Here is a 17303-nt window from a genome sequence, read left to right on the forward strand (position 1 = left end):
CGACCACTTCCTCAAAACGACCACTAGGTGGCACCACGATTACAGTTCTCATTCCCAGAGACCCTAGGCGTGTGGAAGCCTAGGCTGGAGACAACGGGACCCAGTCAAGGCTACAAAAATTTTGTTTCAAAAACGAGTAAACTCAGGGGAAATTAGTAATTAAAAGCCTCATATATCTCTCCCAGTAATCTGTCCCAACGTCATCACACCATCCAGGAAGGAGCAGAGATCTGAAGTAAGAGCGGGGTTTGCCGTGAAAGAGCACTGTGGTAGCTTCAGGCTTCCCTCTCTTGGCCTTGCAGAAAGAAGAACTGTCTAAAAAAGAGGCGGGGGGGGGGGGCAGGAAAACAATTTTCTTTCTCTTTTCCTTTCTTTCTTTTCTTCCCTTTCTTTCTTTCTTTCTTTCTTTCTTTCTTTCTTTCTTTCTTTCTTTCTTCCTTCCTTTCTTCCTTCCTTTCTTTCTTTCTTTCTTTCACCACAGGGTTCTCTGTATAAGTCTGGCTCTCCTGGAACTAGCTCTGTAAACCAGGCTGGCCTCAAACTCACAGAGATCTGCCTATAGCCAGCACTTCCCAGTGCAAAACAAAAAATTTAAAATAGCCGATCATGGTGACTAACACCTTTAATTCCAGCCGGCCCTCGGGAGGCTAAGGCAGAAGGATTATAGTGAGTTGGTGGCCAGCCTGGGCTACACAGTTCTAGTCCAGTTTGAACGTCAGTGTGAGACCCTGTCTCGTCAAACCAAAATAGCAAATACAGAAAAATTTAGTAGAAGCAATGATCAGATAACTTTTGCTTTGCATGGTGCCAGAGAAAATTAAGAGTATGAGGTGAGGGTTATAGAAAGTCGCCCTCCCCTAAGAAGTAAAGCAATGGCCACACAAGCAGGGTGTAAATGAGTTGTTGACAGAAGTGGTTGTCAGCCGGGCGTGGTGGCGCACGCCTTTAATCCCAGCACTCGGGAGGCAGAGGCAGGCGGATTTCTGAGTTGGAGGCCAGCCTGATCTACAAAGTTAGTTCCAGGACAGCCAGGGCTATACAGAGAAACCCTGTCTCGAAAAACCAAAAAAAAAAAAAAAAAAAAAAAAAAAAAGAAATGGTTGTCATCAGCTGTGTGAAGATTGGGACTCACTTTTATGGTGCTGAGGACAGAGCCCAGGGCCTCACTTATACCAGGCCTATACTCTGCTCTGACCCATGGTCCCACTCTTTGCGACAGGATTTTAAAAAGGAAGGGGTTTGGTTTTGTTTCTGTTTATTGCCACAAGGTCTTAACTCGTTATTTGGCCCAAGCCGGCCTTGAACTTCAAATGCTCCTGCTTTAGCCCCTTGAATGTCAAGTTGGGAAGATTGTGGTGAGACAGCACTAGACACTGAAAAAGACACAAGGGGTTTATGCAGGCTCAAAACAATGTGTTCCAGTGTGTCCTTGTTGGACGGTGCTCTCTGAAGTCTTGGTTGGTTGTGAGTGATAACTAAAGGACACCGGGCAGGAAGGAGGGGACGGCTGCCGAGCCTCCAGGGAGGTGTTCTGCTTAGGAATTTGGACTTTAGCCTGGAGGCTGTGGGGCAGTCGGGAAGGCAGCTTGCTCAGGCAATGTTCTGGGCCGAGCAGCTGTTTGGAAAGAGGACCCTGGCAGGCTCCTGGAGCTCCAGAGACAAAGACAGGCCAGAAGTGGAGACTGGAGTCGCATGGCAGAATAAGGTGAGGACCCGGCCGTGGGGCAGTGGGAAGGAGGTGGGGAGGCAGAGAGAGGTTTCAGGTAAGACGGGTTTCTCTGGCAGGGACTAGAGACTCGCTATGCTTCTGGGGCTCAAGTTACTTATCAGGTCATGAAGGAAAAAAAAAAAAGATTTTAATTAAATGTTTGTCTTTGAGGGCTGAGATTTCAGAAATTGCTTCTTCAAATTAACATGTACTTACTTGAGTATATGCATGCTTCTGCACACGCAGGATCACACATGGACGTATGGCCAGTTGGTAGGAAACAGTTCTCTCCTTCACCACGAGCGCTAGGAGGACCAAACACTGGCCTTCTGCCTGGCGACAGGTGTTCTTATTTGCTGAGCCATTTCACAGGCCCCTGGGAAGGCCTTTTAGCATAATGACATTCCAAATGGATGGACATGCAGTGCTTTTAGGTAATAATCTCTCAACTAAAGGGACCCACTCTAGAATAGTCCCCAGCCCTCCTCTGCCCACAGCATTGATCAGAGTAATATAAAGACCTCCCCAGGCCTGGGAATCTAGGGAAATGATAGAACTGATCGCTCAGCACACACAAGGTCAGGGTTCCATTACTAGCACCGTGACTCCCCAAACTGATAACCTCCCCTTCCCATCTTCATGGTCTTCCTCTTCTAGAATATGCACTAATATTTTCCTCCTCCTCCTCCCCCTCTCTCTCCTCCTCCTCCTCCCCCCTCTCTCCCCCTCCCCTTCCTCCTCCCCCTCCTCCCTCCCCCTCCCCCTCCTCCTTCTTGCTGGGGATGGATGGAACTCAAGGCCTTATGCCTACTAGGCAGGCACTGAGCTGTACTTCTCAGACCCCTGTCTCTTGTTTGTTTGTTTGTTCCTGCCTACCTTCCTTCCATTCATTCATTCTTTCTTTCTTTTATTTTTCTGACTGTTTCACTATGTAGCCCTGGCTAGCCTACCTAGACTCATCATGTACACCAGGCTGCCTCTCACTCATAGAGATCCACCCCCACCCCCCTGCAACTGGGTTTAAGACATTCATCAACACACCCAGCCACAGTGTGTTTAATTACCCCAGTTCTGCTGCTCTGGGAACCCTCTTCCTCTGGCGGCCCCCACTGACGAGGCTGACGACATAATTCCTCTCTCCTTGGCTCACAGTCACGAAGATCGGCCTGAAGTGGCCTTCATGGTAGACAGCTAGGGTAGCCTTGCATTGGATGGACAGAATGTCATGGGAATGGAGAAAGAGGGCCGTTTGGGGGTGGCCCTGGCTATCTAGAAATATTTCCCAAATCAGAATGCCCTGCTTCCTTTGGGCCAGGTCAAGCACTGATGAGCCCATCAGTACTCGGGTCACTTAGCATCTCCAACTAAAACCTCTGCAAACTGAATCAAAGTGCAGTGTGCCAGGGAAGCTGGGGCAAATGCTGTCCCTTTGGGTGTTTGAAGCTCCCGATGGGTTTGCTGGCGTTATACAGGCTTCTGAACCGGTTTGGTGTTTCCCGAAAGAGTTGGCGTTCGATCCTGCTTATTCGTATTGTTGTTTTGCCTTGTTCTACTTGTGAGGGAGCCCAGGCTGGCCTTGAACGCACCACATAGCCCAATCTGGCTGCCACACTTCCATCCTCCTGTCTCATATGTAGGCATGGGTCAGCATTTTCCTCTCTCCTTTGGCTTGCATTTTTCATAGCTTGCAGTGTGCCTGGAATGTTGATCTGGGCTCCCATGGAGCCTCCAGAGAGTAACAAGATAAGAACTCAGGTGACTGGGGCTAGAGAGATGGCTCAGCTGTTAAGAGCTCCTCCAGAGGTCATGAGTTCAAATCCCAGCAGCCACGTGGTGGCTCACAACCATCCGTAATGAGATCTGATGCCCTCTTCTGGTGTGTCTGAAGACAGCTACAGTGTACTTACATATAATAAATAAATAAATCTTTTTAAAAAAGAACTCAGGAGACAAGCTAGGACCTTAGGGCAGGTTCTTCCCTGGGACTAGAAAGCCACTTCTGAATTCATGCATGAGCGTCTAGTCCAATAAGCACTTAGTAAATAGGCATGGAGAGAAAGGCCTTGGGGGTTTGGGGGGTGCCATTTTTGTTTTTAGACAGGGTTTCTCTCTGTGTAGCCCTGGCTGTCCTGAAGCTCACTCTGTAGACCAGGCTGGCCTCAAGTGCAGAGATCCACCTGCCTCTGCCTCCTGAATGCTGGAATTAAAGGTGTGCGCCACCACTATCCAGCAAGGGGATGCCTCTTTAACTAAGATCTGACAGTGGAAGAAACTGCTGTATATGGAGCTGCTAGGCACAGGCAGGCCTGAGGAGACCCACCCACCCCTCCTGCCAGACGGGCTTCCAGAACCCCATTTACCTTTTCTTCGTGTCTGCAGACACTGCCAACCAACACTTCAGATTCCCATGGAACTATTTCACCTTTAGGAAATAGGTTTCCTAACCATGGACCCTTTGCCCTTCCGGCCTGCAGTTTCCTTGGGAACCCTGGCTCTGGCCAACTGTACTTGATTTGTGGGATTGAGAAACTGCACTGCACAGTCCTATAGTTAGAGAGGAGTTGGGGTTCAGTGACGAAGGGGAGTACGTAAGCTTGTGTCATTCAAGTTAGTTTGGTCTTTCTACACTTCACTCCGCCTTTCCATAGTTTCCAAGAAAGGGCTAGGAGACTTTCGTCAGAACTGAGTGTGTGCTGGCTGCAGTCGTGGGTGGAGGCGTGTGCATGTGAGTACAGGGGCCGCCACTGGAGGCTGGAGTTATTGGGTTCCCTGGAGCTGGGGTTACAGGCAGCGGTGAGCATTTCAGTGTGGGTGTGGGAAGCAAACTCCAGGCCTCTAGAAGAGCAGCAATTGTTTTTAACCTCTGCACTCTCTTCCCAGTCCCTTCCTTACTCCATCTGACAGGGCCATAGGTAACCCAGACTTGCTTTGAGCTTACTATATCGCCAAGGGTGACCTCGAACTCCTAATCCTCCTATCCCCACCTTCCAAGTCCTGGGAGTCTCAGTTTGTAACACTACACTTGGTTGCCGTGTTTAAAAAAAAAAAAAAATGAAGCCAACCTTATTATTAGTTATTTTAGTTACTTACAGTTGTTTGCCCCTTGTCACTCCTGGCATGACTTCGGAGTATGAGGGAAATTTCTAAGGTCAATGTGGAAGGCATAATTGTGGGGTCTGTGGGAGCTTAGCAGGAGGGGATGAGACTCCCAAGGGAGTTTCTGAGAGCTGAATGGAAAGAACTATAATTATTAGCATTTCATTAAGTGACTTTTTTTTTTCTTTGTGAGCTTTTTGTGTGTAGGGCGGGCTGGGGCTTGAATCAAATATAGTAGGCAGGGCTTCAATGTGCTAGAAATTTCTCTGTGGTGAATGCCCCCCCTCCCAATTCTGAATCAAAAGACATCCATGCCATTTCAATATCTTCACCTATGTCTTTGAAAGAGGGAGTGAGGGTACGCAGCAGCTTGAATTTGGAAGTAGAAGCAGAAGAAAACAAACTCTCCAAAGAAGAGAAGATGCTTCAGCACACAGTGTTTAACTGGGGTCTGGGAGAAAGAGCCTGCCGGTGACCTTTGTGGAAAGGTTTGTGTCTATAGAATGAGCTCCAAGCCAGCCGAAACTACATAGTGAGATCTATGTCACTGTCTCAAAATATTTATTAAATAATTAATTAAAACAAGTTAAAATTGCCTTCAGTTGCTTCTGAGTTTCACAGGAAGGAACGCCTCATCTGGGGAAATCCCACTTTACAGGTGTTTTAGTTAGTTAGTTTCTTCTTTGAGACAGGATATCTCCTTATAAACCTGGTGATCTTATCTCACTATGTAGACAGGACTGACCTGGAATTCACAAGGATCTGCCTGCTTCTGCCTCCTGAGTGCTGGGATTAAAGGCATGTACCATCACGTCCAGCCTCCTCTATTTTTCTGACAGTATGAAAAACACATTTTAATATGTTCTTTAAGTATAAGGATTGGAATCTTTTTCGGTGGGGGTGTGTTTGAACTAGACAGTCAATTCCTTTTAATAGGTATAGGGTTACTGAGTCTTCCGTCCCCTCTTGGAGTTGTAGTGGTTTGAGGGTTAATAAATTGATTCCTTTTCTTCTGAATTGTCAGACTGCTATGTGCATTTCTTTACTGATCTTGTCTTGTCAAAGAATCTACTGTTTTGTTTTGTTTTATTCTGATCATTGGATCTTTGGGTTTTCCAGATAGAGTTTCACTGTGTAGCACACTTTGCTTTCATTTTTGTTTTGTTTTGTTTTGTTTTGTTGATGTAACGCCCTGGCTCACTGGCTAGTCTTAAACTTGTAGCACTCACTGAGTCCTGTGGTTCTAAGCAGGTGCCCGGGCATCAGAACAACCAGCCCCGCTTGCTCTGTGTGTGTGTGAGTGGGCCTTTACCTATGTGTGTTTCTGCTGCTTAAATTGGCTTAGAACAACTTTTTAAATGTCTATTGGAAACATTGTTTCTCTAGGCATTCCTGGCTCTCCTGAAGCTCACTATGCAGGGTGGCTTCAAATCTGTGATGATCCTTTTGTCTCTGCCTCCTAAATGCTGGGATTACAAATATCATCCCAGCTGGCCACCTCCCCAGTTTCAGTCTAGAATTTACATGCTTAAGTGACTGTCTTGCTTCAGCCTTCCCAGAAGCTGACACAGAGCTGTTACGTCACCCTGGACTTCAGCTTCAGTTTCATTGGTTGTTTTCTTTTTCTTCTTTTCTTCTTTTCTCTTTTCTTTTTCTTTTTTTTTTTCTGTTTTTCCATTTTCATAGTTACTGATTCTTTTTTTTCCTTCTTAGCTTTATTATTTCTTTGCTTTTGCTTTTTTTTTCTTAGTTAAGGAGGAAGATTAGCGCTCTCTCTCTCTCTCTCTCTCTGTGTGTGCACATGTTCACATGCTGTGACAAGATTTTGCTAAGTAGCCCAAACTAGCCTTAAAACTTCCTATTCTCAGGGGTTGGGGATTTAGCTCAATGGTAGAGCTCTTGCCTAGCAAGTGCAAGGCCCTGGGTTCGGTCCTCAGCTCTGGAAAAAAAACAAAAACAAAACAAAACAAAGACTTCCTAGTCTCCTATTTAAAACTTCCTATTCTCCAATTTCTCCCTCTTGAGTGCTGGGAATACAGGCATGTGCCACCATGCCTGGTCTAGATGAACTTTTGAATGGTGCCTCTTATTTCTTTTAAAATAAGCATTTCATGCTATAAATTTCCCCTAAGCACCACTTACTGATGTCCCACAAAATTTTATAGGCTATATTTTCATTTTTGTTTGGTTTGAACGTTTTTCTATTCAGACTAAGATTCCCACTTTAGAAATACGCTGTTGCCAGTGTGGGGCCACATGTCTGTCAAATCCCAGCATTCAGGAGGCAGAGGCAGGAGGATTGCCATCAATTTGAAAAGCCAGTCTACATAGTTAGTTCTGGGCCAACCAGGACTCTAAAGGAAGACCCTGCCCTCAAGCAAAACAAAACACAAATATCAAGCTAAACTAAATTAAAGAAGTATGCTGTTATTCCCCTTTCCCTTTTTAATTCCTTTTTGGAAAACAATTTTATATCATTCTAAGCCTTTTTAAGTAGGCAGGAGAGATGGCTTAGCCATTAAAGGCTTGGCTTACAACCAAAAGATGAGCTCCTTTTAAGTAAGTGCGTTGGGATTTGTTTTATGGGCTACGATATGGTCTAACAGTGTTCTTCGTGCACTTGGGAAGACGGTGTGTTCTGCTTTTATTTGATGAAAGATTCCATAAAAGTCAGTGAGAGCCATTCAGTTGCTGGGATGACTCAATCCTATATCTGTTTATTTTTTGCCTAGTTATAGCGTCAATCACAGAGAGAGGTGTACTGAAGTCTCTAACTATAACTGTCTGTTTCCTCATCTCTTCTATAGCTTCTACAGATCTTGCTGCCTATATTCAAACCTATGTTGTTAGGCATATGTTTAGGTTGGATCTTTCTTCTTGGTCAAGTAGTTATGAGATCCAGGTGTTTGTTCTATGGAAAGACCAGTGCTTGGGAAACGGATGTTGTGGATAAAGATGTATTATATGGGTGGCTGAAGGCTTGGCCAGGGAGCAAAGGATGGAGAAGAGAGATCTCTGCTCCCAAATCAGCTTCTCCAGCTGGACATAGTAGCAAATGCCCACAAGCTCACCAGTCAAGAGCCTAAAACACAAGAGTCACGAGTTCAAGGCCAGCCTAAAGTACATGTGAGTTCTATATCGGCGTGATCTACATAGCGGGGCTCTGTCTCAAAAGCACAAAATAAAACAATAAATAGATGAAGGAAATCACCTTCCTTACCCTATGAGATAGAGATGCAGAGGACCAGAAGGCCAGGACATGGTGAAGAATGAATATTCATGGCACTTCTGTGAAAAGGTGGGGCTCTTCTAGGTGCTCAGGAGCCACCTCTTTGCACTGCCTTCTTGGTCTGGTGTTTCCAGTCATGGTAGCTGTGGGTGTCATTAGCCTTGAAGGCTGGGCGAGAGACAGACCAGGCAAGTCTAGGTCAAGTTAACCCTGTTTTATAGTTTTGGGCAAAACATTTCTCAGATGTTTAACATGCTTACACGGAGAAGTCATTCAGATTTAACCCGAAGGTTGAGGCAGGAGATGAGGCAGACACCGTGTAAGGCTCGCCTTTCATCCTCCTAGTTACCTGTCTGTCGGCTGCAGGCCCAAGCAAAACGCCAGTGTGTTCAGGTTCCTCAAAGTACCGCTGGCAACCACAGCCACAACACACACTGCAGCCAGGAAGGCAGCGGGGACTAGCAGTGTGTTACCTAGCTATGTGACCTCTGAAATTAGTGGTCTTTAATCTGGCTGAGAGTGATAAAGCCTAGGGAGGTTCTTCATGTTTCCCTGGGTGACACCAGAGGGGCCGTTCATTCTCTATGAAGGAGCTGCTTTCTCTCTGACAGGCTGCCTGGCCTCTGAGTTGATTCTGAAGGCATCTCATGGGGTGAGGTTTTCTTCTGGTGACAAACTGACCCTTTTCTCATTATGTAATGTCATATTTTCCTTTATTCCTGGTCATTTTCTCTTGCTTTGGTATTTACTTCATCTGATATTAATATAGGCACCCTGGCCTTATATAGGCATGGTATGAGGTTTTCCATCCTTATGATATAAGATTCCTTTATCATTATATGTCAAGTACTTCTTGGAGGACTCCCCTTAAAAATCAGAATTTAAAATCTGGGAAAAAATGGTTCATGACTCTGATCCCAATACTTGGAAGGAGGCTTAGGCAGGAGTATTGGCATGCCTGGGCTAGAGAGTGAAACTGTCTCCAATAAAACAAAAGCAAAACAAAACACCCCAACAAACCAACTAAACAAACCAGGAGCTGGATATAGTAGCATAACCCTATAATCCTAATAGTTGGGTAGGTGAGGCTTGGCATGGGGATGAGGCTAGCCTGGGCTGCAGCATGAAACTCTGTCTCAAAGGGGAAAACAAACAAACAAACAAACAAAAAGCCCAACTTTGCTCCTTCACATTGTCTTTTAGACTATTTTTAAATTAATTATTGTCATTACTAATGTGTGTGTGTGTGTGTGTGTGTGTGTTGTGCCACAGTGACTGTGGCGGTCAGAGGACAACTCCAGGAGTTGGTTCTTCCTTTCCTCCTATACAAAGGTTCCAGGGATGGGACTCGGGAGGTCACTTTGTGAGACAAGCTAACTGGCTAACCCATCTCACAGGCCCTATTGAAATATTTTAAATGTACTATTTTAACTTATTTATTATGTATGAGTTTTGTGGGCTTTTGGTTTTTGTTTTGTTTTGTTTCCAGAATCTTGCTGCATCCTTGTACAGTTGGGTCCCAGAACCCTGACTAGGGAGAGGGAGGGGATGGAGAAATGACAGATGCACATACAGAGAAAGGCTGAGACCTGTGGTCTAGGCTCCTTGGATGGTGGTGTAGACAGCTGATAGAGGAGACGGGGTTATCACACACAGATAAACAAGGGGGCAGGCTTATCATAAACAGTTGAACTCGGAGGCAGGCATCGCTGATCTCCCCTCCCGTAGGGGCAACCTCTGTAGTCTTCAAGCTACACACACTGGGGTGGGGGTGGGGAGAAAGGTATAGTAGGTATATTCTGCTCTCAGGATGAATATCTGCACATAGACCAGAGGAAAGGCTGTGCCATGCCACAGAGCCTCACTAGGGGAGAAGTCTTTGCCACTCCCATGAGGCATGCCCAGGTCAACTCACTTAGGACTTTCCTCCCTACCAAGTGTCATTGGGTAGCCCAGGCTTACCTTGAACTGATGACCCTCCTGCCTTAGCTTCCAAGACACAGGGATTACAGAAATGTGCCAGCACGCCTGCCCTGCTAGCTATTGCTTTGTCCTTTTTTGAGACAGTTTTACTCTGTAGCCTAGGCTACCTTGGAGCTTACCATGTAGCCCAAGCTGGCCCCAAACTCATGATAATCCTCCTGCCTCAGACATTTGAGTTTTTCCTGTTTTTATTAATTAATTATTTTCTTGGTGCAGATCAAACCCAAGCTATGTGCATGCTAGACAGTTACGTATCACTGAGCTACATTCTAGTCCAAGGTACGTTTTGTTGTTGTTTGTTGGTTTGTTTTTGTTTTTCAAGACAGGGTGTCTCTGTGTATCCCTGGCTGTCCTGGAAATAACTCTGTAGATCAGGCTGGCCTCAAACTCAGAAATCCATCTGCCTTTGCCTCCCAAGTGCTAGGATTAAAAGCATGAGCCACCACTGCCCAGCTCTGAAATTCGTTTATTCATTACTTTTTTAGATCAAATTTTATTTTGTAGCCTAAGTTGGTCTTGAATTCTCACTCTCCTGCCTCAGCTTCCTGAGTGCTAGGATTACAGGCATACAGCTAGGTTATTTCTTTCCTTCCCCCTCCCCCGCCTTCCTTTCTCTTCCTCTCTTTCTCTCTTTTCCTTTTATTGGATATTTTCTTTATTTACATTTCAAATGTTATCTCCTTTCCAGGTCTCCCCTCCAGAAAACCCCCTAACCCATTCCCCTTCTCCCTGCCTCTATGAGTGTGTTCCCCCACCCACCCACTCCAGCCTCCCTGCCCTGGCATTCCCCTACACTGGGGCATTGAACCCCCACAGGACCAAGGGCCGCTCTTCCCACTAATGTCCAACAAGGCCATCCTCTGCTACATATGTGTCTGGAGCCATGAGTCCCCCATGTGTACTCTGGTTGATGGGCCAGTCCCCAGGAGTTCCAGGGGGTTCTGGCCAGTTGACACTGTTGCTCACCCTGCCCCAGGGGCTGCAAAACCCTTCAGCTCCTTCAGCACCCCACCCCCCAACAGAGATTCTCTATGTAACTGGCTGTCCTGGAATTCACTACGTGAATTCTAAGAGCTACACCTGCCTCTGCCTCTGAGTGCTGGGATTAAAGGCGTGCATATTTTAAGAGAAATTCAGTAGCTAGTTGTGGTAGTACATGCCTGTAATCCCAGCACTCAGGAGACAGGAGGGTCTCTGTGTGTTTGAGGCTAGCCTGGTCTACATATCAAGTTCCAGGCCTCCCAGAGCTACATAGAGCAGTAGTTCTCAACCTTCCTTATCCTGAAACCCTTTAATACCCAGTTCCATATGTTGTGCTGACCCCCAACCATAAAATTGTCTTATTGCTACTTCATAACTGGAATCTTGCTACTGTTAGGAATTTGTGATTCCCCAGAGGGTAACGAACCACAGACATAGAGAGAGCCTGTGTAGAAACAGTCTGTGTGAACTTTCTCTTCAGAAAGGGCACTAACCTGGTTAAAAAGACCATATACTGGGCTGACAGTGTAGCTCAGTGGTGAGAGCTCATATTCAAGGCCCTGGATTTGACTCCAACACTGTAGACCTTCGGTTGACCAGTAGGAAGTACTTTTACCAAGGCACACACTGAACACCTAACAAGGAAGTAGATCTCAACCTATGGGTCATGACCCCTTTGTGGGGTGGGAGTGGGGGTGGGGAGAAGGGTCAGAGGACACTCTCACAGGCACATCAGACATATTGCACATCAGATATTTACATTAAGATTCATAACAGAGCCGGGCAGTGGTGGCGCACGCCTTTAATCCCAGCACTCGGGAGGCAGAGGCAGGTGGATTTCTGAGTTCGAAGCCAGCCTGGTCTACAAAGTGAGTTCCAGAACAGCCAGGGCTATACAGAGAAACCCTGTCTTGAAAAACCAGAAAAAAAAATCATAACAGTAGCAAGATTACAGTCATGAAGTAGCAACAAAATAATTTTATGGTTGGGGGTCAGTACAACATGAGGAACTGTATTAAAGGGTCACAGCATTAGGAAGGTTGAGACCCCTGTAAAAGGGCTTTATAAGATAATTAAATTGATAATACACACAGACACAGACACAGACACACATAGAGCAGTTTATCGCAAAGGTGGGTTCTAAGTGTCATTTTCGTCACCTAAAAGGTGACTTACCTGAATTAACCTAGGTTGTACAGGAACAACAAGAGAAATCAAAGACCAGGCATAACAGCCCAGTGCTCAGGAGGCAAATGTAGTGGATCTCTGTGAGTTGGAGGCCAGCATGGCCTATATAGTAAGACCCTATCAATCAATCAATCAGTCAGCCAATAAAAATAAACGGATCAATACAAATACGTCGGTGAGTAAAATGGAATCTGAATTCTAGGCTTGATTGTTTTGCCTTTTTATTTTAATTTTTTTGGTTTTCTGATACTGGGTTTTTATGTATAGCCCTGACTGTCCTGGAACTCACTCTGTAGACCAGGTTGGCCTCGAACTCAGAAATCTGCCTGCCTCTGCCTCCCAAGTGCTAGAATTAAAGGCGTGTGCCACCACCACCTGGCTTGTTTTGCCTTTTTAAAAAGAAATCATTTTCATGCATATGACTGTTTTGCCTGCACACATGTTAGACCGTGCCCTCAGAGCCCAGAAGGGGGCATCGGATACGCTGAAACTGCAGTTACACACAGTTGTGAACTGCGTTGGGAAGCAAGCCCAGGTCCTCTAGAAGAGCAGCCAGTGCTCTTAGCCTCTGAGCCACCACTCCTGCACCCAGTCACACCTTTTGTTTAAAGTCATTTTAACCCAGGGCCTTCTTACTCTGTAGCCCTCACTGGCCAGAAACTAGCTGTATAGACTAGGTGACCCCGAACTTACAACAACCCCCATCTGGCTGTCAGGTCCTGGGGGCAGAGGTGAGTGCCACCACGCCCAGCTGCATTGCTTAATTATAGCTAACCCTTTGGACCCAGGTAACCATTTGCCTCAAACTGTTCCAGCAGGTTCCTAGAACTGGCAAATAGACATGCCGGCTTCCTTATTTCATTGCAGTAACAAAATACCCCAAACAAAATGGCAAATGAAAAGAGGAAGGGTTTTGGCTCACAGCTTGAGGATACAGTTACATCAGGGAAAGCATCAGCTTGAGGATACAGTCTGTTACATCAGGGAAAGCATCAGCTTGAGGATACAGTCTGTTACATCAGGGAAAGCATCAGCTTGAGGATACAGTCTGTTACATCAGGGAAAGCATCAGCTTGAGGATACAGTCTGTTACATCAGGGAAAGCATCAGCTTGAGGATACAGTCTGTTACATCAGGAAAAGCATCAGCTTGAGGATACAGTCTGTTACATCAGGAAAAGCATCAGCTTGAGGATACAGTCTGTTACATCAGGGAAACATCAGGAAGCTGTGTGCTCCTGCCTGAGCAGCTGCAGAGCGGGAGCTCAGCTCGCTTTCTCCTCTCCCCCCTCCCCCCTTTTAATGCACGTGAGGATTTCAGCCTACTGGATGGTGCTCCTGCATCAGGGTGGGTCCTCCGTCCTCAGTTAAACTTCCTCGGAAATGTCTCCACAGACAAATCCAGAGCAGTGCCTCAGGGGTTTTGTTTGTTTGTTTTTCATTTCATCAAGCTGACTATTGAAATGGTCTGCCTGGTGACACTTGCGAGCCCTGAAGTCAGGCGAATGGAGCTGCAGGCATAAGCTCCGATGTGCTTTGCTCCTGTTGCTGTTAATCCCTGGGTCCTCTGATCTTCTCAGCTGCCATTAAGACAGAAAAAGTACATTCTTCATGATGCCAAAGGGAACTAGCATCTTAGATTCTGAAATTAACGTTTAAGGGGGTAAGGGAAAAGAAAAATGAAATCATCACCGAAGTTTCATTATCTATCTATCTATCTATCTATCTATCTATCTATCTATCTATAGTTTTGTTTTTGACACAGGGTGACCATCAGTAGCTCAGGCTGGCCTTGAACTCTCGACCTTCTTAGTATTGAGATTGCAAGTGTGTGCCAACACACCCAGCTATGTCTGGCACTCTATGGAGCCTAGGAAGATTTCTTAGACCTTGCTTGCAGCCATGTTATAGGTCCTAAGCCTGGACTATCTCAAATTTTTGGCCCTAAAGGCCTGATGATTCTTCAGGGTCCTTTTACTTTTATTTATTATTAATTAATTAATTAATTTTGGTTTTTCAATGACACTGTTTCTCTGTCCTTTTTCTCTGCCCTTGCTGTCCTGGAACTCACTGTGTAGACCAGGCTGTTCTTGAACTCAGAGATCCCCCTGCTTCTGCCTCTGAATGCTGGGACTAAAGGCGTGCGCCACCAAGGCCAGACTTCTTCAGAATTCCAATAGCAAGCAAGGCTTGCAGTTTTTCTTCTTGGCTTTTAGGTTCCTCACTTCTTCTGCCTCAGCTCTCTGTCTTCTCTTTCTACCCATCTGTTGCCCCTGCCCTGGCCACTCTTGACCTGCTCAGCCTCTTCAGCTTCCAGGGAGCGGGCTGCCTTGCTGCTCGCGTGTTGAGTGACTGCTAACCCGTAGCCTTGGCTGCTTTGTCTGCTACTGCATTCTTGGTTACTCCTCATCCCACGGTACTAAAACTAGGTACAACAAGACTGACTGAAAGACTTCTGTGGAGCCAGCCTGATGTTGCAACACCAGAGGAGACAGCACAGGATGGTATCTGTCTCCCAGCCAACTCACCAAGAGAGCCTGAACCGCCTGCTTATATGCCTTAGAAAGGATGATTGTACGAATAACAATACACTTCACTTGCAGATGAAGGTCTGCGATTGCACCAATCACTGGGTTGTCTCTAGCACAGGTCACAGCCGACACTTTGCTAGACCACTAGTGGAAGTGTCACCCCTCTGGGCTAGGCAAAGATGGTTATGGGAACGTCTAGAGTTTACTAAGGCCACAATAGCAAAATGTCTGCACTTTAGTCTTTCAGACAGTCCAGGTTGCAACTGCACCTCCAGGAGAGGGGCGGTCAGCTGGGCCTGAGTAGTTTTCTCTCAGAACTCCTGATGCTGACAAGAGAGTAGACCAGCAGTTCTCAACCTGTGGGTGGGGACTGGTTTGGGAATCAAATGACCCTTTCACAGGGATTGCATCTCAGATATCCTGCATATCAGATATTTACATTACAATTCACAACAGTAGCAAAATCACAGTTATGAAGTAGTAATGGAAATAACTTTATGGTTAGGAACCACCACAACATGAAGAACTGTATTAAAGAGTCACAGTATTGGGAAGGTTGAGAGCCACTAGGGCCATGGTTGGATTCTGAAGAGTTCAGTTGTCAATTATGGAATCAGACTGCCCCAGCGCCCAAACTTTTCCATGCTTCCAGTAGGAACTTAAGGAGCTTATTAACACTCATCATGATCTCAACAGCAGTTTCCCAACATCTAACACCTGCTCCAGGCAGAGGTGGGTTTGTCTCACTTGCATACGCCAAACAAGTGTTCTGCACCCCAGCCCCCAGAAGACATCTTGAAGGCTGGTCCTGACTGTCAGCTCCATGTGTGGTCCTTCCCTCAGTAAACCAGGCCCCGTTCCCAGTTTCCTTCTAAAGAAACTCTTGAATAAATGAAGGCACTTACAAACAGTGCATTCTCATCTGGGCAAAATAGGCTGAGAGCTTTAACAGACTCCCTGGATGTATGGAAATGTCCAGGCCTTAGACAGAAAAACCAAGGACTTACATGTGAAGCTTTGACCTCCCCTTTTTACTAAATAGTAAAAATAGTCCAAACTATCTTCTAGACTTGGTCTAAGAGTAGATGTGTTCTCAGGCCTGCAGGTTGTTAATCCCACAGATTTGAGGAGAAAGACCACCGACCCAAATCATGGACAAAATAATTAAAGCAAGTAATTAATTAAAGCAAGCTTTTTTTTGTTTATGTATACAGGCTGTCTCTCCCTACAAGTGGGGTTCAAGAGATCTCTTGACATGGGGAAGGTAAGGACTTTGCTATAGTCCATGAGTAGGGGTTTCTTTCTTTCTTTTTTGTTTTGTTTTTTTGTTTGTTTGTTTTTTATGAGTTTTTCAAGACAGGGTTTCTCTGTATAGCGCTGGCTGTCCTGGAACTCACTTTGTAGACCAGGCTGGCCTCGAACTCAGAAACCCGCCTGCCTCTGCCTCCGAGTGCTGGGATTAAAGGCGTGCGCTACCACACCATTCGAGAAGGGGTTTCTAAATGGGGGATTTGTTGGGCAACAGGTGGGGTTACAGAAGCAGAATAAGTTGATCATAACAACCTGAAACAAGGACGCAAGGAGTTAATAACCAGGAGATCATAACAACAGGTGGTCATAATAACTTTCGAAACAAAGACATAGTTGCCACTCCTGGAATAGGGGCTGCAGAACCATTTGTTATTAAGGTCAGGGTGGGATACAGCCTCATCCTCGAGAAACAGAGATTTACTCATAAACAGGAATGAACCTAGTTTATCTTAACTATAACATGGCTTTTACGACTAAGATGGAGGCAGGCTGGTTCGTCAAGGTGAGCCTGTGCCTCCCTGCTATCCCCAGCCCCTGAACACAAACAAACAAAACCCAAACTAAATCAGCTGTGGAAGAACATTGCTGTCATCAGGGCATCAGAAATAAGTTCAGGGTCACAAAGAAAGAGACCGCCACTCCAAGTGAGTGTCTGGACAAGAGGGTATACTGAGACAGGACGTGTACTTAATTTTAATTCTAGCTTAGGTTTTGTGTTTCTTTCCCATTGCCCAGGGTCTGACTTCACAGTCTGATTCAATTGGCTAGTCTGAAAAAAAGGAAAAAGGCACACGGGAAATGAGGAGGAGTCGGAAAAGGGTCACTGCTCCAGACCATAGTATTCCTAGGGCAGTGGGCTCCGTGTAAACAGAAGTTTTCCTGAGAAGGGGCATGGAAATGTTTGCATAAAAGTCTTACTAGGTGGGAGATGATAAAAAAGATTTAATTCCTTGTCCTAAATACAGTTTTGTAGTATTTGATAGAAAAGACCCGTGTTAACAGCCTTAACAGGAAAAGAGAGAATATGAATGAAATTCTGGTATTCACCCCCTCCCTCCCTTTATCATCCCAAAGAGTGAAAAACGTCCCCAGGAATTCCACTGCAAGAAGGGAAGGGCAGCGGCCTCCTGCCAGCCAGAGGAGAACTGGCCTTCCAGGAAGAGAGTCCACAGTTCTGACAAAGTAAATTAACACATGCAGATTTTAGACGTTTCTTTTTAGCTTTTCTATAAAATGTGGCACCGAACAGGAAATCGGAAACTAGGCATCTTTCTCTT

The 17303-nt window shown here is 45.8% G+C and overlaps 1 protein-coding gene across 3 annotated transcripts in view; it reads left to right on the forward strand.

Moving 5' to 3' along the window:
• Positions 1–1588: 1588 nt before the first annotated feature.
• Positions 1589–17303, forward strand: part of Kifc3 (kinesin family member C3) — a 96946-nt gene continuing 81231 nt past the window's right edge. For all 3 annotated transcript variants that reach the window (XM_029480398.2, XM_029480399.2, XM_029480400.2), the window contains exon 1: positions 1589–1705. In XM_029480398.2, coding sequence (XP_029336258.1) covers positions 1598–1705 — 108 coding nt within the window. In that variant the 5' untranslated portion in view covers positions 1589–1597. The remainder of the gene's footprint in view (positions 1706–17303) is intronic.

The sequence above is a fragment of the Mus caroli genome, unplaced genomic scaffold (genome assembly GCF_978045245.1).
Source record: "Mus caroli unplaced genomic scaffold, Mus_caroli_1 scaffold_10, whole genome shotgun sequence".
NCBI lineage: Eukaryota > Metazoa > Chordata > Mammalia > Rodentia > Muridae > Mus > Mus caroli.